General features: G+C 37.9%; 1 protein-coding gene and 1 long non-coding RNA gene across 9 annotated transcripts in view; both read right to left on the bottom strand.

Moving 5' to 3' along the window:
• LOC127953344 (zinc finger protein 271-like) overlaps positions 1-22,470 on the bottom strand; it is an 838,866-nt gene that overhangs the window by 734,637 nt on the left and 81,759 nt on the right. The window contains exons 1-2 of one of the 8 annotated variants that reach the window (XM_052552526.1): positions 9,506-9,938; positions 150-335 (exon numbers count right to left, since the gene is read on the bottom strand). The exons of 5 other annotated variants lie outside the window; for them this stretch is intronic. In XM_052552526.1, the coding sequence (XP_052408486.1) occupies positions 150-335; positions 9,506-9,686 (367 nt within the window). In that variant the 5' untranslated portion in view covers positions 9,687-9,938. Of the gene's footprint in view, positions 1-149; positions 336-9,505; positions 9,939-22,470 lie in introns of those variants that run through there. 2 more of the 8 variants (XM_052552523.1, XM_052552527.1) reach the window with 2 other exon arrangements.
• Positions 13,814-22,470, bottom strand: part of LOC127953482 (uncharacterized) — a 30,685-nt gene continuing 22,028 nt past the window's right edge. Inside the window, exons 5-6 of the long non-coding RNA XR_008153234.1 lie at positions 15,328-15,440; positions 13,814-14,876 (exon numbers count right to left, since the gene is read on the bottom strand). This is a non-coding gene — a long non-coding RNA (uncharacterized LOC127953482). The remainder of the gene's footprint in view (positions 14,877-15,327; positions 15,441-22,470) is intronic.

The following is a 22,470-nucleotide window of genomic DNA, read 5'->3' as shown; positions in this document are numbered from 1 at the left end:
GATGGGATAACGGAGTAGTTTGATAGCTGATTTATGGTAGGCCGCCTAATAATGATAATAAAAAACATTGATTGGAGAATGAGCCAAATATCGTCTTGGCTATCGTCGATACATGATACTATCACCGCAACCTAGGATGCATGGCATACCTTTCAAGCGGAGGTGATGTGAGGCAGTGAGGAGATACAGAAAAGTCTCCTGCGGGAGCAGACACTGCTTCGGCAGTGGGGAGATGCAGAGAACAGAGAAGTAAAGGGGAGCATGGGAAGCGGAGCGGAGGAGAGATAGCTGCTTGGGCCGCCTGCGGAGCTTGCTTCGGCTGCTATAGATGTTGGCTGCGGGAAGAGTTAAAAGGGTTAGTAACATTTGATAGGGCAAGCTATAAAAAAAAAATGGGTACCCTACTGTGTTGTCAGCTTAGCAATTGGTTGCCTGATTTGACAATTCCTAAAGCTTTTTCCACATTATTATGTTCCTATTGTAAAAGCATCTTTCCTCTCTTTTGGCCTCTGGCCTTTTTAGACGGTCTCCAGACGGATACATTTGGAACATTGTTTTCACATTGTAGTATGGACTGTGGAAACAGAGGCTTTTGCAAACGATGAAGAATGTTTAGTCTTGTAAGACGTTGTACAGAAAGACATGATTATGGCAGTAACAGTAGCCCCTTACCAATCACCCCCCATTTTTTGGCATGGAGACATAAATTACATACCCAAAATAAAAAATGTTCTGCTCATGAGTCTTACTCACTAGATGCATGATCAACATTTGTCCACGAGCTGACACTTCAACTTTTACCCTTCAGGAATCTGAATCGTTTTCCTGACATAAAATTACTAAATAACTGTCACGGAACGATTTTTTATCGAAACATTGGTCAAATATCGAAGCTAGAGTCTTTAGATTTCTATTTATGCACGGTTTGTCCAGATCAAGTAAGAGTGATGTTTAACGTGCTGTGAAAGTGAAACGATGATAAACTGGGGCCGTTGGCGATGTTTGCGAGCAAATGGGTTAATAGCAGTTGTGTGCTATTCGCTTCCAAGTGGTTTCTAAAGATATTTACTTGCCTGTTTTTGTATTACGGTCTTAAAAAGTCAACAGAAATTTTACTAACGCTTGCTGTCCTGCGTCAAAACATGAGGGCAGTTGCATTTTGGATTAATTTTGAGTGATCACCAGTGAATGGTGAAATAGGTCCCTAAATACATTGGTCCTGCCAGAATACTTGCATGGAAATTAAAATGTAAAAATGTATGCATTTAGCAGACGCTTTTATCCAAAGCAACTTACAGTGCATTCAGGCTATCAAATTTATTTTATTTTTTTACCTATCATGAAACTTATGTCTGTTCATTTCAGTGAGGTTTAAACATGCGCGGCAAGGCGAATGTAATGTCTTGGACATTCCAGTGTGGATGAAGACTCCACACTCCAGATCGGCAGGTGGCGATAACACACCTTTACACTAGTTTGCCAAAACCGCCATGAAACATTAGTAGAAGTAGAAGACGGAACTGCGTCATGACGTCGTTTAACGAACTTTAGCCGCGAACCTGCTTTTAGCGTCTTCGCCTGAAATTGTATTGGTTTACGTCACGCGGTCTGCGCCGCTAGAGAAAGCGGCCTCAAACCGAGCCTCGGCTGGAAAAAGCCGTGGGGAAAGGCTGACCCGCTGCGGGAAGTGAGAGAGGCTTGCTGCGGTGAGAACTGGGGTGCGGCCCAAGCTTGTTGAATCCAGCGCTCGCAATCCAGCAATCCAGCAATCCAGCACTCGAGGAGAGCTCGGTCTTGGGCGGCACGATCGTTGTGTCGTGCGAGGCGAGCTCGGGGCTTGCACGGTCTATTTGCCACGACGTGTGGCTTGGAGAGGAGAGCAGCCGTCGCGATGACGCTTAATGGTGCTCAACGGCCATGTTTGGCTGGGTAGGAATGATCACAGGTCTGGCAAGAGCAGCAGATCTGATAAATCCCCGGTATAGCTCTCTTCGTTGGTAGGATAATTGGGTCTGTGATAAGGTGACAGACGAAGCGAGCCAGCATGTTGATAAACTGTCAATGGATGGAGGTAAGTCAGCGATATTTATACTATGGGATTGATTACTTGATTATGGTCCACCTGTGTTGATTAGGCTAAGTATCTGACACGCTCCTCCCGAATCGTGTTAATAAAAACATAATTTATGTAGGCTCTTCAACAAATGAATCGCTGATCTCTGGTGATGTATTATTTTTTGTAATGGATCATTTTAGGGCTGCAGCTATTGATTCTTTTTGTAATTGATTAATCTAGCACTTAATCATTCGATTACTTCAATAATCAGATGTTTGTGTGTTTTTAAATAACCAAAACAAATAATTACATAAAAAAAATTATGTGGCTGTAAAATGATCAAGCATTTGGCTTGATTAAAAAAAAAAAAAAAGAGGTATTGATTCCAACTCCAACATTTGTCTCCAAAACTAAGCCTATTTATTGCACTTTTTACCCATTTAATGTTTATAAGTGCCAGTGCCAACAATTATATGACAATACAGTTAAGTCAACTTACTGTAAAACATGTATAACTATGAATACAAACTTAAATAGTGAAGGCCATTTGGCCTTAGTTTTGTCCTCTTAATACAACATAAAAAAAGGATTGCACCTCCTGCAAATTACCCACCTGAGAACAAAAATAAATTAATATAAAATATCTGTTACCTTAAGTGACTTTTGGTTTCCTTATTTGTTTTTTTCTCTGTTCTTGTTTTGTTAATTGATTAAACCCCACCTGTCTCCATTTCCCTGATTACCTCCTGTGTGCTTAAATACCCTGTCTGTTTAGTTCTTCCTCGTCTGTGATTAATGTAGTATTGTTGTATCCTGATATTGTACATAGTCTATGTTATCAGTGTTACCTCTATAGATGTTCTTTAAACTCCTCTTTTGATTTATACCCTCCCAGTGTGCTTAATCTCTACGCTAGCATACACACGACTGTAACAGAATCACGGACCTAACAGTTTAGCTGCATTTTTGTTTTGTTTTTCCCCCTCTCGGAATGGTAATCCCAGCAGTCCAACTCCTGTGCCTGGAGCAACTGGATCGTTCGCTGGAGGACCATACTAGGAACTTTCTTGATCTGGTGTGCCTTACCCACTTCCCCGAGTGTAAGGCACGCCTACCAGTGAACGGTCCCAGAGAGGATTTTGCCGCTTTCGTGGAGTGGGTGCTGGAGAAAAAAGGATCCCCATTTATAGGGCTGCTCCGATCACGATCGGCCGTGAAGCCGGTTCTCTAATCAGCGGTACATTCCATCAGGTGCGTAATTTCACATAGAGCAGCTGTTACTGCACTGAGCCATTGTCAACTGAGAAGATGTGCAAATTTACCACAGTTAACAACGGCTCTGTGTAGTAACAGCTGCTCTATGTGAAATCACGCACCTGAGGGAATTTACCGCTGATTAGAGAACTGGCTTTACTGATGAGATGTGCATTAACGATTGGCCGATCGTGTTCGGAGCAGCCCTACCCATTTACCTTCTGCACCGCTAAAGAGGATATCTCCAGCCCCACTCCCGAACCAGAGACCAGCTAGCCGCGATCCCGCCGCTCAGAGCTAGAGCCCACCCCAGAGCCCGAGCCAATCACTGACATGTAGCAAGGACTCGAGAGCGCGACTGACCAGGTGTGTGAGCCGGCAACACTGTGCGTCGTGGCAATACTGGTGGAGATCGAGGGCATGGAGGAAAGCCCTGCCCACACTCCCGCGACTGAGGGTGAGCTGAATTCGGTTTCTGGAAGTTATATGGAGGACCTTATAGACTGGTTTGTGGAGGTAAACCCTGAAATGTCTGTTTCTCCGCTGGTTCCCCCCAGCCCTGAATCTCCTGTGTCTCCGCTGGTTCCGTCTAGCCCTGATCCTCCTGTATTTCCTCCCAGCCTCCCACTCCCACCTCCTAGACCAGTCAGCTCCTCTGCTCCCTTTCTGCTGGTTACGCCCAGCCCTGAATGTTCTGTTTTTCCGCTAGTTCCGCCCAGCCCTGAATATTCTGTTTCTCCGCTGGTTCCACCCAGCCCTGAATGTTCTGTTTCTCCGCTGGTTCCACCCAGCCCTGAATGTTCTGCTCCATTTCTGCTGGTCCCATCCATCTCCATCCTGGCTGGTCTCTGGAACACCATCTGGCTCCGGGCTCCTCCCTCCATCCACTACGCCCTGGTTCCTAGCTCCTTGCTCCCTCTTCGCCTGCCCCTTGCCTGCCCCATTCCCGCCTCCAGAACCCCCACCCTCCCTCTGCTGGTATTCCTCTTGCGGTGCGAGGACGCACCGTTCCGAGAGGGGCAAACTGTTACCTTCAGTGACTTTCAGTTTCCTTATTTGGTCTTTTTCCTGTTCTTGTTTTGTTAATTGATTAAACCCTACCTGTCTTTATTTCCCTGATTACCTCCTGTGTGCTTAAATACCCTGTCTGTTTAGTTTTTCCTCGTCCGTGATTAATGTAGTATTGTTGTATCCTGACATAGTCTATGTTATCAGCGTTACCTCTACAGATGTTCATTAAACTCCTCTGATTTATACCCTCCTCGTGCGCTTAATCTCTATGCTAGCATACACATGACTGTAACAATACGAAGCCAAACAGGTACACAATGTATCCAATTTATAAAAAAATAAATGTAAATAAGAACAGACTTTTTCAGCTGTAGTCTTGAAACAAAAATCAAAATGTACCTAAATGAGGTAGGTAGTGGGTGTGAAGGTTTTTTTTTTTAAGGCTATTTTCACTTGCAACTTGAATACGTTTACTAAACATCAAAGCTAAACATCATATCCAGTCAAATCGCTTCACGACATGGCTACAAATACAGTATGGGATTAAAATCACCGAACATCAATGTATAGACTAAGGGTTCGTTACCTTGTTTCAGCGACGCTTGGTGAAACAGCATGGATTCGATGTTTTTGGTTCAGATTGAAACATTGAAGTCGTATTGCTGTGGAATGCCAGGTCTACTTAGCAGTAGACACATTGCACCTTGTTCTCTTCTTTTTGTAAGAACGTAATGATCCCAGACTTTAGACATTCTCTGCTGTTTATGAACATCTTTAGACTCCACCATCGCATCAACTAAATTCAAAATGTATCACGCGCTATGGTGTACTTTCTGAACACTGAACAACGGTTCAGATCCCTTTGCATATAGTGCGCGTCATAGGAATTTAACGAGGCTTCAAGGCAGAGTTTTTGCCACGATAAATTTTTGTAATCTAATAACTCAATGAATCGTTTCAGCCCCAGATCATTTGTTGGCAAAAGTGAGACATCAGGTGAGCCACATGATTTTTGTCAAAGAGACAGGTGCAGCTCCTGAGCCATACGTTCCCGACCTCTGGGCTAGGGCCTATATTTGAGATCAGTGGCGGCCTCTTAATTACTTCATCCAACGCTGTTATGTTCCCTGCTGTTTTCTGTGAGCACGCTCTTGATAAGCATCCACATAACTTTCACTAGCAAAAAAACTAAACAAAAAAAAAAGTGGTCGGAAACTAATTACCACAGTTATGCAGTAATGCGGTTATCCTCACAGACTTAGCTACAATCACACAAAGCCAGAACTTTCCCAATCTTTTTTTTTTTTGTCTCAAGAAATATCTGCATCCATACGAAACATCAAAAAAATGTAGTATACATGCCAGACCAGCATGTGGCAATGTAATTCTGCCACAGAAATACAATTCAAATGAAGACTTAAACTAGGACTATGCGCATAAACCTCGTCACTAATTCACAAGTGCATGTGTGTCCTAAGTCATCTGCCCAGAACGTCTTGAATGCATGAAGTCAGCCGAAGTGAGGAAAAAAGTGTTATAACAATTAAAATATGGATGCTTTTCTTACAAAAACACATCGATTCGCTACAGGAGGCCTTTATTCATCCCTCGGAGTCATGTGAGGCACTTTTTATTACAGATGCACATGCTTTATTTGCAGTGGCGGCTCCTGCCAGTTCTCTCAGGGGGGGCACATGTTTGCTCGATTAATGAGCATAGTTCACCCATTCAATTGATAAATTAACAGCTAGTTAAAGATGTAAAGGGAACTGAACTACTATAGTATTAATTAAAAATAAACTGACATTAGGATACAATCTCTTGCTCTCCTATGTTTTTATATGCATGTTAACAGCAGCAGCAAATGAAGACAGACCCAGGATGTGGTTTTCCAAAAAAAAAAAGTTTTACTTCGATTTCAGTTTAATAAGAAATAATTGAAGTCACATAAATCACTGTTTACACAACTCGCTTATATTACTGCTCATTTATATCACATTCCTCACTTACATTACACTGCTAACTTAAATTACTCACTTATATTACACTGCTCCCTACTATCCAAATGCATCTTTGCTCTTTCGTGGTTTTTCACCTTCTCCGAGAGATGATGCATTTCGGTGACACCTGTAGTTGTCCATGCAATGTCCGTCATGCTATCACGATGTAACAAACTGCAGCTGTAAATTAGCAGAATAAAGCGTCAGCTACTTCGCAGCCTATTAACCTTTTTCTCTGCTCATACAACTTCCTCAAAAATACTTGTTTATACGACTTCCCGCCCTTTGTAGATACTTGTTGGATGTTTAAATTTGGTCTTGGTTGTCCTAATTCTTTAATTGCCAATTTATCCTTATTGCTACAACAAATGAATGGTATTTCTTTCAGTGACACAATAGAATTAATCAACGCTGAGGTAACTTTCGCCGTGATGTTGATCAAGTTCAGCTGACAACTGAATTTGCATAGCTGTTTTTTTTTCACATTTGATAAAGATATTAAAGTAGTTTTTAATTTTTCCCTTGTTGTTAAAATTAAAAATAGTTTTTAAATATTATTGGATGTCACTGTTCCCACCAGTAGTTGCACAAGTTAAGGTTACGCACGATGACGAAAGCACGTTAGGGCTAGCCCTCCCGGAACTCATTGAGATTGCATTGCAGTGGCTGCAGTTCGAAAAAAAAAAGATCTTTGAATGGAAGTCTATGAGAGCACTCTAGGCGATTCACAGTTTGACAGAAATCGCCCAAAAAGGGGCGGTACTACACAGAACACGACTCGACGCTGATTTGACTATTTAGAGGCAGCAAAAACAGTCTAGAACAGTGAAAGCTAGCGTAACACTGTGGTTGAATGTAAAAGAATAAAAATCACTCCCTTTCCTTTGGTGGTGCGTCGCCCAATCACCCTAATGGAGAAACCGCCACTGTTTATTTGACTACTTTTGGACTATTGAACAAAAACACCCTCCTACTCCAATTGTACTGCTTGGAAGAGCCAGGTTAATTATATAAATCAGATTGGATTAATCTGAAAGAAATCAGTCATATACGCCTAAAGGGTTCTTGACAGTAGGGGTGTGACGGTTCGTATATAACCGTGAGACCGACGGTTATAGTTGAACACCGTCATTAGAACTCTATAACCGCCAAAACCGTGTCATTAAAATATTTTTTACAAACATTTTTTATCAAAAATTATTTTCATTTTTTTAGATAGGATCATAAGATGCGCAATATATCGGGAGACATGGTTTTTACCACTTAATGAAGTTTTGTAAATCGTCAGACATGATATTTACCACTTCATTAAATTTTGCTTTGTAGAAAACCTTTCTTAAAAACGAATTTCGTTTTGTACAAATTTTATCTTAATTTTAATAAATGTTTCATCAACCAATTGCATGTATTTTAATAAATAAAAAGCAAGTAAAGCAGACAATGATAACCGTGACATGGAAGCACCAGCGCGCCGCGTTCACTTGCACTGCACTGTGACCTAGAGCACATCTCATCGCAAATGAAACTCAGCGTAGGCCTATGCCTCATACTTAAGCATTAAATATCTTTGCTGCATCCTTTCTAGAACAGACAATGGCTTTTTTTTGCAGCTCGCATCAGCAAAGCATTGCATCGCCATAGACCGCAAAACAAGCAGTGGATGTCGGGCAGGTGCGGCTTTGAAATTTGCTCTATGATTTCCATGAAGCAAAAAACAAGGACGGAATCTCGAAATCCAGTCATGAAAATGAAACTTGCATTTTAATATGGACAGTCATGGAATTTGCCAAAGTTAGCATAAAATAATCAAATCAAATCTCCATATGGACCAGTATCTGTAAATGTTAAGCCGCAAAAGTTGTTTAAAATATAAATCCGTGTTCTGGGCGTCTCTGTGTGAATTAATGAATGGCAGAGACGTGCAGGTTTGTTTACTACATAGACTGAAGCGCATGACGCTTGCATTAATTTCAGCATCTGAGCTTCAGAGTTCTCTCTCCTTCAAGCGATCTGAACTTTTCAGCTCATCTCAATGGACACACAGCGCACCTGTATTTGACACTCTGTAAACTCTTTGTGAAGGCACACGACTCACCGTCACTTTACTGATAGCGCTGTTTCTCACACATGCAAAGAGAGAGAGAGAGAGAGTCTTACCACGCTTAAACAACATCTTATATGTAAACTATTCTTTGTTGTCTTCTCCTGTCAAAATAATGGATTTAATTTAGAATTATTCATATTCATTTTCGAACAAGCAGAAGACATACCATTTTCTCCGGTAGTGGGCGGAGCTAATGGGCAAATGGCAATGGCTTTTTTTTTGCGGCTCGCATCAGCAAAGCATTGCTTCGCCATAGACCCCAAAACAATCAGCGGATGGCGGGCGGGTGCGGCTTTGAAATTTGATCAAAAAACGTTGGCGCGGATGATGAGTTTTGTGACAGATCTCCTTAATAAATGGAGGTCTGAAATCTCTGCCCCTTTACCGATCAGAGCGCACGCTGACACGGAGTTAACCCACTATCTCCAAGAACAACCAATTGACTTGGACCCCCCCCCCCCGACGGTTATGTTATGAACCGTCACATTTGACACATTTGTCATTACCGTCATCACCAATTCTGAAACCGGCACACCCCTACTTGACAGTGAGTAAAACATGGCCTGACTTAAATTTTTGGGTGAACTAACCCTTTAATATAATTCTTGTGGTGAACACAAAATAAAAAAAGATATTTTGAAGAATGTGGGTAACCATACAGTAGCTGATGCACATTTGATAGTAGAAAAAATACTGTTCAACTGTCTGGTGATACACATTATTCAAAATAACATTTATCATGATAACAGAATATTGTTATGTTTTGTGAACAAATGTTCTGTGTGTGTATCATAGCCTTATTTTAGTGACTTCACTAACCATAAATAAACGTTGTTGTTTTTTTTTTCAAACACATCCATACACATCCATGCTGCACAGCATATTATTGTTGTACAGATTGCGATGCTAACATTATCACACTTAAGTTATTAATATGCTTATATATATATATATATATATATATATATATATATATATATATATATATATAACACATACACACACACACACACACACACAAATGTCTACACATTATGTACCACAAACATTCATTAAAGATAAATTAAAATAAACACCAACCTCCTTGTTCCTCGTGTTTTATTTCTGGTTCCTCGTGTTCTATCCTCAAAGTTTCTGGTTCCTCGTCTTTTATTGTGCAGGTTTCTGGTTCCTCGTGTTTTATTTCTGTTTCCTCGTGTTTTATTGTGATGGTTTCTGGTTCACTCGTGTTCTCTTCTCTCTCCTCTTTCACAAACTCCATCTTCACAGCAGCAGATCTCAGTTCAGATGATAAACTCTTCCAGATATTCCTGCTCGCTTCAAAACGTGGACGAGAATATTACAGGTTTTTACTGAACTGGTTCAAAAACCGTATATATTTTTTTTAATTTTTTTAGAACCATGTAACCGTTTGTATTAAGACAGCACACCGAAATAACAACAACAGAGAGCGTGATGAAATTTCTTCCTCTTAGGTGTAATGATGTTTGTCAAACAAACATATGTGTTAAGCTCCTCCCGCTGGACTGGAGCGAAGCGACGAGAGCAGGGGCTTGTCAGGGGGAGGCAGTGCCTCCCCGAGGATAAGCCCTGCCTTCCGAGAAATGATCTGTCCCAGGAAACGTTCACGTCCGACTCGTCCCGTCATGGTTGAAAAATAGTTCCAAAATGAAAGTTGAACCGACGTCTTTTACGTCTTCTGGACATGAACTGCACGTGTTTTCTGCACGTCCCTGGATGTCTAAGTGCGTCGTCTTCTGGACGTCTAAATGCGTTGCTGCATAGTTTAAGTGTATGTATATATAAGCCTGCATATAAAATAACCACACACCCACTGTGTAACATCGTGCAAGGCAATCAATTAGGTTTAACACATCTTGACAAAGATTCAAGATCGGTCCAGTCAGACCTGAACGTCCATAAAACATCTTAATCAAGTGTACATCACAAACAATAACACATTATCTGTGGACGTATGCAAAAAAGAAGCATGTTCTGATTTAGCACATTTTATTGTTTTTGAACAGTTTAGCATCTGTTAACCAAACTAAAATACCAATTACAAAATACTGAATTATTTTATAAAAGGAAAATTCTGTCATTTACTCACCCTCATGTTTCAAACATCTATGTTCTGACGATATTGTTTTCATGTTTGCTTTACTGAGACAATGACGAATAATAATCTTCAAGATGATACAAATCTATTTAAATAATAGTTTTTCAATGTAATCTTTGTATCCATTTTGTATTTCTGAAATATGTTTATCATTTTCATCAGAAATATTATTTAATGACGGTCATCACTGAATAAAAAGTGCTGAAATACTCAATCTAAAAGTCCATTATTATTGTCAAAAAGGTCTAGTTTCACAGTATTTGTTTATTCATGTTTTTAACATATAATAATATAAATCAATATTAATTGCATTTATTTTTAAATACTGTAATCATATAAACAATATTAAGAATATTATTAATATTTGAACATGTGGCATGACCACCTTGCAGGAGCCATTGTTGACACTCATCATAAAATATGTTTGAAATCATTGCTTTTTATAAAATCAAAGCAGCGTAAATGATGTTAAACTGTATAGAATCGACATTAATTCAAATATTACATTTCTGAGAATGCGTTAACGTGTTTTCTACTAGAATGTTAAAAGACGGTTTCTTTTTATCATGTATTTTATAAATCTTGTGATTGACTTACACAGTTGTCTTATAAACACAAAGATATTTGGAAGAATGTTTGTAACCAAGCAAATCTCAAAATCAATTAACTGCCATTGTAGGAAAAATTATTATGATCGTAACTTGAGGGTGAGAAAATTATGACTATTTTCATTTTTGGGTGAGCTATCCCTTAGACACATTACAGTTGTTTGGCTCATTTCTTGTAATCTCCAATCCTTATCTCTCTCTCTCTATATATATACACATCAATCAATCAATCAGTCTGGTGAGTAAAGGATTTACTAGCCAATGGCGATTGAATTGCCAAGGTGTCCGTAGAGGGTTGCAACCTAACCAGTAGTCATTATTGGACTGAACACCAAAATGACACAAACTGCAATGTTCTTTATGATGAGAGGAACAATCCCCTCAAATTTTAATGAAGATAAAAGCAACTTTGTCCGAACCATGGCATGTATTTTCCGTGAGGTTTCGAGACTGATCTATTTTCCATTCCAACTTGTAACAAAGAATTTCACAGTGTGGTTCAATAAAGAAATTCTGAGTTTGATTCTGAAATTTAAACAGACAGTGTTTTTAATGATCTCTGAATTTTTTTATTTTTTTGATCTTTTACATCCATACACCATTTTTATTATGCAATAAGTGTCACGGCGCGGTAGAGACGGTGCTGTGGAAGGAACAAGGTCAGGGTCCAAGATGCAGGGAAGATTAATTTTAATAAGAAAGAAACAAAAAGGCCAACACGGCAAAAACAAAACCGAAACGAATCACAGGGACAAGCCGAAATACAAGCACGAGTAACACACGCAATCACAAATGACATTACAATATAGCCAGGCAGAGTGGTGGGTGAAACCAGAATATATGCTCGTGAACAAATTGGGAACAGCTCTGTGTGTGTAAGTGAGTGAGTGGATGCAACAGGTGTACAGACTGAACCAGGTGTTACGGTGAATGAGTCCGGGAGATGGGGAAGTGGTGCCCTCTGGTGGTGAGAGGGAGGCACACCGGGTCCGGACTCATGACAATAAGAAGCTATTTTTTATGTCTTTATTTTGATACATGGTTTTATTTAAAAAAGGAGCTTTAAAAACATTCTTATCAGAGCTAATGATAATGACCTGTATTGTTATACATTTATGTAGTCTTGATTTGGGTGTGTACAGTGGTTTTACATTAAAAGGGTTGTAAATCTAGTTCAGTTAAATATTAGCATGCCATATTCAACTTTTATAAGGTAATTTACACAACAACAAAAATGTGGCTAGTAAAAATGCTGTGTGGCTAGTGGTTTTAAAAGACAACTTGACTGACAACAAGATTTCAAAATTGAGATTTCTAATGTAAATGTTCAAATAAAGCTTTGAAAAGTTTTAATAAAAAGATAAACCTCACATTTCAGCCTTCAAATAATGACAAGATACAAGTCAAAATTATAATTGTTAAATTAACCTGTGATCACAACAGTATTGCTATTAAGAACACTTCCTTTAGGTCAGCAGTTCTCAATTCCTGTCCTCGCGCTCCCCAGATCTGCAGATTTCACACGGCTCTCTTTAACACACCTGATTCAGATCATCAGCTCCATGCATGAACTGTTCACATTGACATGGTCCCTACATAGTGTTCCTTGCTCCCTACTCTGTTGAAGTTTACCTCACTTCAAAACATTCATTCATGGATTTGTGCTGCACAGCTTCTTCACACACAGACATTTAAATTCACGTCTCACAGAAGAGTATGTGAGCAGAGTGGAGCAGCAACAATTTCCCTGATCAGAAACACAGCTCCGATTTTTACCTGCAAGATGAATTAGTCATTTAAGTATCTAAACTTCTGATTCATCAATCTACCCTGGCTTGGAATATAAGCTTATTTTAAGTGAATGCCATATATCAAAACTTTTTAATAGAGTGATCACGTAGACTGTCCAACAGTGTCAGAAATATATAATTGTAGTATGTTTTTGTAATTTATACATAATTTATTGACAAAAATATGCATGGTGATGGTGATGACATTGCAGTTCTGGTAATGACAGTTTGTTGCGGTGATGACAAATCACTGATCATAAGCTATTGTAACTTAAGATCCTAAGTGACTTCAGACCAACAACATAAAAAAGACCAGCTAGTAATCGGTTTAAACATCAAAACATAGTTTAATCTGATTATGGAAGACCAGTATAATTACCAGTATAATTATAGTCTAAACCGAGCGGCAACCTTGCGCTCGTGAAGCCAATAAGGAAGTGACTAAAACTGCAATTCATCGACTCGCCGCTTGAGGCTGGCTGCAGAAGAGAGTCAGTACCATAGACTCCCCATGTTAAAATGCCCAACTTTACAGCAGAAAAAAACATGTTTACAGCCTGGTTCAAAAAATGATTTTGGTCTATATTGCTAATTTTGCCCTTCATGACAACAGTGAGGGGGGTGAATTTTTTTGTAACTCATCCGTTTAAAGCCTTAAAGTTCTGCATAATTAAGGGGCGTGGCCACTTGAGTGACCGGTGGACCACCGCTGCTGACAATGCCGTCGCGCTAGGTGGGCTTGGCTTAAGCAATCAGCTCCCGCCTTTTTGCCCATTTTTTATTATCCGGGAGAGTCGCGCAGTGACGCGCTTCCAAGATGGCGACGGCTCGCTCTGCACACTTTAGGCTTCAAAACCTTATCACCTGTCACCTTATCACCACCTTTCTTTTTCTCTCTGATTTCAGTTTTGTTTTCACCATTCCATCCACTGTGTTTGCTCACCAGGTTGAAATGCAGCAGTTTGTACTTCTTTGTCTTGGCAACGGACACACTCTCTATACATGCAGGCTTTAGTTGGACTTTCACAACATAGGTAGTGCATTAGGTTTTCAATTCTGTTTAAGATAAAGCAACTTATCAGCCATGAGTTGGATGTTTGCATGGGTCTTGCATAAACAGGTATCCCTGTCTTGAATGGAGGGTTTGAAGATCCAGAAAGGACGGTTCTCACAGAATTTACTGTATGAGATTTTCACCTGAGGATATTCCTCCTTGAAACTGTGATACAGTCTGAAAAGGGAGACATTGAGGTAACGCTTCTGCTTTTTGAATTTCTGTCTAGTTATGGTGTCTTTTTTTATGATTTGTTTTCCTTTAATTTTCTTTTTATGGTAGGTTTGTCGCAGCTATGAGACTAATGTGTTATGAAACACAAGAGTCTTCCTGATTTTCCATGTCCTCCCCTTATCTGTTTTCTTCCTTTAGTTCTTGGTGACTGCTCAGTGGTATGCTTCTTAGTCAGCCTATCTAACCTTTTCCTATACTTATCAACCTTTTGCAAGGCATTTTCCGGCTTTTTTATTTTTTTTGACTTTTGGAGATCATAGTAGAGCTTCTGTTTCTATTGACTTTTTTGCGTTCTCATTGCTTTGGGGTTTGGACTGAATCCGCCGTACCGACTCTTTCATTCCTTGCATTTGGCACATCCCTATTCTGATTCTTTTGTGTACGGATATCAGGAGATTCGGGAGGACTACTCATTGAAAGATAATTTTCTATTTCTCTTTTTTCTCTGTCCTTAGCTCTCTTCCTTTGTTGATTAACTTTCCATCGCTCAATTGGGAAACAAGATTAAAATTTTCCTGTTTCTCTTCTTCTACGATATCTCTCTTTCTCACTCTGCAGATACTGTGCATATTTCTCAGGATCATCTTTTAAACATTTTCTGTAAGATTTGGACCTCTGGGCAACTGCTTTTGGAGCCATGTCACACCTAAACACAACAGTGATAATAAATTAGTTTAATATTCTAAAAACAAATGCATTACCTAATTTAAAATATAGTGACTTTTAATTGGTAAATGTATATTAATTCTTTTAAGATAACATATTCAACATAAATTCTTTAAAGAACAGTAGGTTTAATGTATCTGCCATCATCACCACAACCTGTCATTACAAGCACAACCTGTAATGTGCTGGTAATGACTGTGCCGGTAATGACACTTTTGTTAAAAAAAAAAAAAAAAAAAAAAACTAGCCTTACTAGCAAAGATGATAACTTAGCAAGGTAGCTAGCTTTCAACATGTACACCATTTTAACTATTAAAGTGATAAAAATAATCCAAAAATGTAAAAAAAAATTCAGAAATACAACACATATGGTAATGACGCATAATAAGTGTACATGCCCAACACAAAAAATAAAGAGTAGATTTACTTACTTTTCTGGACATCAAGGCATCAGTCTTGCAGCTTGAAATCCATGTGCTCCACTGTGAAATTAGGTTACCATGGCATGGAAAGTCCCTTATGCAGAGTATGTTGGTAATGACGTCTAAAACATGTGACAGGTAGAAATTAACCAAAATAAAGTACAAAATGCATATATATGCTTAATCTGTGTATGTAGTTTATTAGTTTTATTAGGTAACATTTAATTCATATGCATATTTTTTATTTATTAATTTGTGATCTTGTTTGACATATGGTATGACATGTGAAAATTTTGGTGGCGGACAACACAGATAATATACCACAAAACCAAACACCAATAAAATGAGTTAAAATCATTAGTAAGACCAGCCATAAAAAAAGTCTAGGCTTGTTTTTGTTTATACTAATAAGTGGTGCTAAAATGTATTAGATTTAATTAGTTTTTAATAAAATTACACCCTGTGGACAGAAATAGGCCCGAATTCTGGGAAATACCCAGTTATAACATGGATTACTGGAACACTACAATTAGCCCAAGTCCATAATAAATGATTAACTGACTGCTCTCAAAAACGTCTCTCTCTACTACAGCAAAGATGAGGGCAAACTACTTTTCTGATAAACCACTTTGAAACTCTCCTCCTATTTTATTTTTTAATATATGTTATGAACAGAACTGGGCTATTTTAAACATAATGAAATACTTCAGTTATGGAGCGGTGTTTCTGATATCAGTGAGCGTGGAGTGGAGCAGGAGCGGGATAGACGTCACCGATGTGTTACATTTGACTGCTGCAGTCGGGGAAAATGAACCAAAAACACTGTTGTTAAAATATGTAAATATGTTAAAATATTCAGATGAAAGTTTATTGCTTATGAATGTATGAGAACGAATTCAAGCAGGATACATGTCAAGCCAATGAGTCTTTGCTTATATTTTCTCTAAGGTACACAGTATAACACCATATTTTAGATTTGACACCTTTACTAGGTGTGCAGTATTATTTATATAATATGAATATTATTCTAAATAAATTGTGGCATCAGAGCATTAAAAGTTGTAGTCTATTTCAGTAATTTTTGGGGAAAAAGATATTTGTCGGTACACTGATTAAGAAATTGTTGCGTGTTTTATAAATTATTTCCTTTATTTTAGTCAAACGTGAGGCACTGTATTTTCACTCTCATTATTTTGGCCTATTTAAAACAAGAAATGAATAAATTAAACTGCACAGTTTAACTAAATCCTTGAAACTCTAAAGAATGGACTGATTAATAAAATGTCCTCACATTTAAACTCAAGTTCTCTCATTATAATCAGCAAAATGCACACAGTAAAAAAAAAAAATTAATTAATTGACAACTTCTGTGATTTTAAAGGGAGCCTTCTTTACTTGCTTTCATATTATTTAAGTAAAAAAATAATAATTCAGCGGCTTTCGTGCCTTAAATGCAGGTGTGTATCATATTCCTTGCTGTGTGCCTGATGCTGAGTGCGACTCACAGCATTTATTCTTATTTGTCTACTTATTTATTTATTATTATTATTTATAAATTTTGGATAATTGCATGTAAAAAAAAATGTTTACTTTGTAATGCATATGCAAAATGTGAATTATTATTTATATTCAAGTGTTTCAAATCAAAACTAAAGCATAATGTAATTGTGAAGGTTGCATTTCTCTCTAAAGGCGCGTCCACGTGGAGAGAGACAGCACTGGGAATTTCCTCTTGCAGTTGACAAGAAAAAAATTGTTTATTAATAAATAATTAAAATGTCTCCATTTTCACAATTATTAAGCTACTTCTGCCTGTGCTTTGTGGCAAACTTAATGCATGTGCTTGAGCACATAATATATTAAGACTCATTATGGATTGTAGATGTAAATTTAATATAAATAAACAACTAGTAACTAGAAAAATCTTACGTGGGGGAAGACCTATTAAATACCCTTCAGGGCCCGTATTCATAAAGATCCTAAGAATCCTCTCAGAAAACTCTTAATTTAGCTTAAAAACTTTTACTTAGGAGTCTTACGTAGGGATCGATCTGAGAGCAACTCTGAGTAAGGAAAAGACAAATAACTTTCATCTTAGTGAGGAGGCGGGGGTTGACCCTGTTGCTATGTATGACACAATCTTTTGAAGACTGTGATTGGTTGGTTGTCCAAGAAGGAAAAAAAGGTATTTGATTGGCTTAGAATGATAAAAATTGTTTGACTCTTTCTAATTACAGTGATTGCCGTCCTATTTTAGTGGTGGTTTGAATGTTGATTTTAAAGTATCAAACATGGAATCAAAACCAGGAAGGGGGTGGGGGGACTGGACAGAGGAACAGTGTTTACTGTTAGCCCAGTTAGTGGATGAACACAAGGCCATTCTTAAAGGAAAACGTGGGCCGGGTGTCACAGCAAGGGACAAGAAGCAGACATGGGAGCGTATAGCACAAACTATTAACAGTTCATTCCCTCTGCTTGTGCGCACCTATAAGCCTGCTATATTCATAAATGCAGTTTTTTGAGCCTGCAAGGTGGGAATGTCCAGTGAAACTAAATGAACTGCGACACAATAAGATGTTCTGAAAGTGCTGTAATTGTTTATGTGATCACTCTGCTTACAGAAGGTTGTGACAGACCCAAATCATCACTATTGCATTGTTGCATTTTCCCAGTTGCCAAATGTCATAATGTAGTGTTTACTTTAATTTATATATTAAATTATCAATTATTATATAATCTATACCGTCTTATTAACTCACTGTCATCCATTGTCTGCAACACATTTCTTCTGCCTCTTTGTCTTTCTGCCATTTTCTCCTCTGCTAAGGAAACTCTTAAGCCTCTTAAAAGTCCTCCTCTGTGCTCCTAACAAGTTTGACCTCTTTTAAGGGTTAAGATGCTTTCTGAATTACTTTTTTCTTTACTAGGATTTTTTCTTTAATTTTAATAGTAAACGCCCACATTTCTAAGAATTTTCTTAGAATTTTGTCACTAGGAGCTACTTTTTGCATTAAGATTCTTTATGAATACGGGCCCTGATCTCTGTTAAAGTTTCTAAAGCATTTTATATGCATTTGCATAAATTCTTTTTTCAGAATGGTCTGGAATGGAGAGGTACCTTAACACAGATTTTTCCTCTGAAAAACAAAAACAAAAATTTAAATAAAATTGATATTTTATGTTTTGAGAATGGCCAACCCTTCTCTGCACATTATTATTGCTTCTGGTTTGTGCATTGTAAATACAAATAGTAATAACTAATAATAATAATAATAATGTCTCCAAAAACTATTTTTTTAACTATTATCTGTAAAGCATGTCTATTTCCTAAATCTACAAAAGCCTATAAAACATGTTCATAGACAGATATTATACTGATGTCTGGACTCTGTATGGGATTTAGAAAAACATAAAGAGATGGTATATTCAATATATTGGTTATGAATAGGCTGTGAGAATGTATATTTCACACTCTAAAAAATACAGTTTGGACGAAACAAAAGAAAAGGCATAGGGATGGTCCAGATCCGATATATATATATATATATATGTAGCAACAATCACTTTCTGGGGAATAATTAACTCAAATGAAGTTAATATTCATGAGTCTATGAATATAACCTGCTTATTTGCTTACAAATATTAAATTACCCAAAGAGGGAATATTTAATCATTTAAAGGTAACCTTTACTGGAATTAAAGTTAATCTAGACAATCTGTTCGTCCAGCGAACTGGAAGCTAGAATTCCTCATCAAAATTAAATGAAAATACCCTTCTTACAAACTCCAAGAAATATTAATCTTCTGATCAGGAAAAACAATATTTTCTTTGTCTGTACTACTTAGATTACCGAAATTAATTAATAGAAAACAAAGCTTGTAGCTTAGATCACACGATTCAGGGACTTCGATCTCAATGAGCAATAAAACAATTCAATTCAAGCAGATTATAGGATTTAATAAAAACAGACTAAAGAGTACATAACTACAATTCACACGGAGTAAATATGAGTATATAGCAAAACGAAAGTACAATTTAAACAAGATAAACAAACAAGAATAGTAATAAGATAGATGAGAGAGAGAGAGAGAGAGAGAGAGAGGGAGAGAAAGTGAAAACCAATCTCAGCGTGACAATTTCAAACAGTTAACTTTGCAAGAGACCCCAAGGCATTGAATCATTTCACAAACATGGAATAGCCTAGACAACCTTAAACAGCAATTTTAGTTGCGATATAAGAAAGTACTTGCTTTGATCTGGCTCTTGTGTGTAGCTGCGCTCAAATTGTCCGTCGGTGCGGGCTTCAGCCTGGTTCTTTCCAGAGCAGATGATGCGTGAGCTCGATGGTTAACGCGAAGGTAAACTTTGCCACAAGATGATTAGACTTAAGTTCGTTTGGCTCGTGAAGACAATTGAACGAAGTCAAATATAAGAAGACAATAAAGAAAAACAAAAAATAAACGAAAAGTAAAGAAGAACAAACGGAGAACTTCTTGAAGTCCGGTTTCAAAGCTGGGAACCCTCTTTTCTCTCTGGCAGAATGCCAAGAATACAGGTTTCCCTGAGCTTTTACGTAAACTTAGGTTTACACCTATCTTCCAGTATGAGCCAATGAAGTGTAAGAAACTGAGGCGGGAAAAATCTTCTTTGTTTGCTGATCTCCGCCCACTGGTCTAATTTATGGCGATGACAAAATTAAACATTTTTCTTAAGCAAGATCGTTCCTCTGAAACAATGAATCTTTTTGTAATTTGCTATCAAGATTCGTTACAGTCGTGTTTTTACGATTATACAGACACCAAGAACTATGATTTTACCAATCAAGTATACAGAGATACAGAGTTATTCTTAACTAAATGCATATAAAATTTGCATTAAACACACAGTAACATTCGTACATTCCACTATGCCGCATAGATACATTTGACCATAAAAAGGGAGACAATAAAATACATTTAGAGGTAGTTTTATAGTAAAAAGGTCCATGGGCTAACCAAAAATGCCTGTGCCTGTTTGTGAATGTGTGTGCGTCTTGTGAATGTGTGTGCGTCTGCTTCGCTGGAATGTGTGATAGCGCCGTGAGTGAAAAGGGCGGGTGTTTGTCTTCCCTCTGAAGTTCGATATGGTATCTCTGGATAGTCTCCAAAGCGTTATAACTCTCATCCACTCTCATCCGGCGCCCAGGGTGGTGAGTTATGTTGGAAGAGGGTTGTAAAACAAAGGTCCATGTTTTTCTTTAACTACATTCTGGTCTTTGAGTGTAGAATGTGTTAAAGAGTCAGGATTCATTAATATGGAACAGATGGTTGAATACCATCCGCTCATTGGTGTTACAATATATATATATATATATATATATATATATATATATATATATTTTAGACTTGGGGTACTCGAACTTGGACTCGGACTCGAGTCCAATTTTGAATGAACTCGGACTTGTCACGCACTCGGGTTAATTTGTACTCGGACTTGACATGGATTTGAACATTTTGGACTCGGAAAATATTCCGAGTACAGTCGAGTCCGCGTCACGTGTAACAATAAAACCAGCATAAAATTGAAATGATAAATTAATGAATGTCTCCCCTTCTGTCATTTTACTGCACCACACCGGCAGGCAGAAGTCGTGCTTGCAGACGAAACACACGCACCACTCACTGGATATCAATGTGGATTAGTGATGGGAAGTTCGATTCTTTTCCGCGAACCGGTTCTTTCGGACGGTTTGATTCAATAAACCGGTTGAAAAAAAAACAGTTCACCGGATACATAATCCATTGCAATTTATTTGTTATTAAATGAACTTACGTTTCGTCAGAGTGCCGTTCATTCAAGCCCTCGGTTTACCCGCACTCATTACATTAGCACAAAATCAGTTCAGAATCGATCACCAAAAGAATCAGTTCGGTTCAGACGCGCTGTGAGTCATTCGGCTTCATGCTGAATCACGAATGCGCAGTATCATCAGCTCCTCGGTTCTCGAATCGGACGCGTCCGAAAGAAACGGTTTTCGGTTCAGTTTACTGATGATCTGAAAACTGATACAACCGGTTCTTGACTCGAGAACGCGAATCGCTCAAAACCCGGGTAGGAAAATCTGACAGGGTAGGATAAAATGTCAGGACACCGGCAAGTGCTGCAGTTCAGTATCATCAGCTGCTCTACTCGTGTTCATGTTCTGTTTACTACAAACTCAGTTTGTGAATCTGTCATCATTCACTATAAGTACAGTACAGATATTTCATAAACATCCGTTATTCATATTAAACATGTCTTTAGAGTCTTAATTATTGTCTAACTTCCCTGAAAACCCCTTTGGCCCATACATAATCTACAATATACAGATTAGAAACATGTAGCCCCTATCTTAAAAAAAAAAAAAAACGTATATATATATATATATATATATATATATATATATATATATATATATATATATATATATTTTTTTTTTTTTTTTTTTTTTTTATAGTTTTATCACACTTTCCGATGTTTAACAAAATACTTGAAAAATTACACGCATGCGCAGTATCATCAGTTCATCGGTTCTTAAATCGGACGCCTCCGAAAGAAACGGTTTTCGGTTCAGTGTACTGGTGATCCGAAAACCGATGCAACCGAGTACCAAAGACAGCAGCAGCAACCAACAGATGCTGCACAGCTCAGCATTGCAGGATTTGCAAGACCAGAACTGACCAAACAAGCAATGCAACTTTATGATGCAAGTTCTCCAAGACAACAAGAAATTCATGATGCCATCATTAAGGATCTCCTCATTGGCTGCACTTTACCTCTGTCAAATGTGGGGGAGAGGCATTAAATAACTGAAATGTCATCTTTAACTGGAGGACAATATAGTGTGATACAATAATAAAATAGGTTCATTTGTATTTTCATGCACTTGTAATACAATAAAACCTTTGAAAACTTTTTTGATAGGAAACTAGTTAGGTTGACATAAAATAAAAATGTTCAATGGCAATGACTAGATGTAACAGTGGTATTTTTTTTATTACATTTTTATATTGCCATTGGTTTAATGGGTTGAAAGGTTAAAATATTAATAGAATGTAAAAATGTACAATACCAATTTATACTCTTTTTTTAATTTAATTACTTTCTGGACTCGGGCGGACTCGACTCGGACT

Source organism: Carassius gibelio, chromosome B3 (assembly GCF_023724105.1).
Source record: "Carassius gibelio isolate Cgi1373 ecotype wild population from Czech Republic chromosome B3, carGib1.2-hapl.c, whole genome shotgun sequence".
Lineage (NCBI taxonomy): Eukaryota > Metazoa > Chordata > Actinopteri > Cypriniformes > Cyprinidae > Carassius > Carassius gibelio.
The sequence above is the reverse complement of the archived record's forward strand: the minus strand, read 5'-3'. Positions and strand labels throughout refer to the sequence as shown.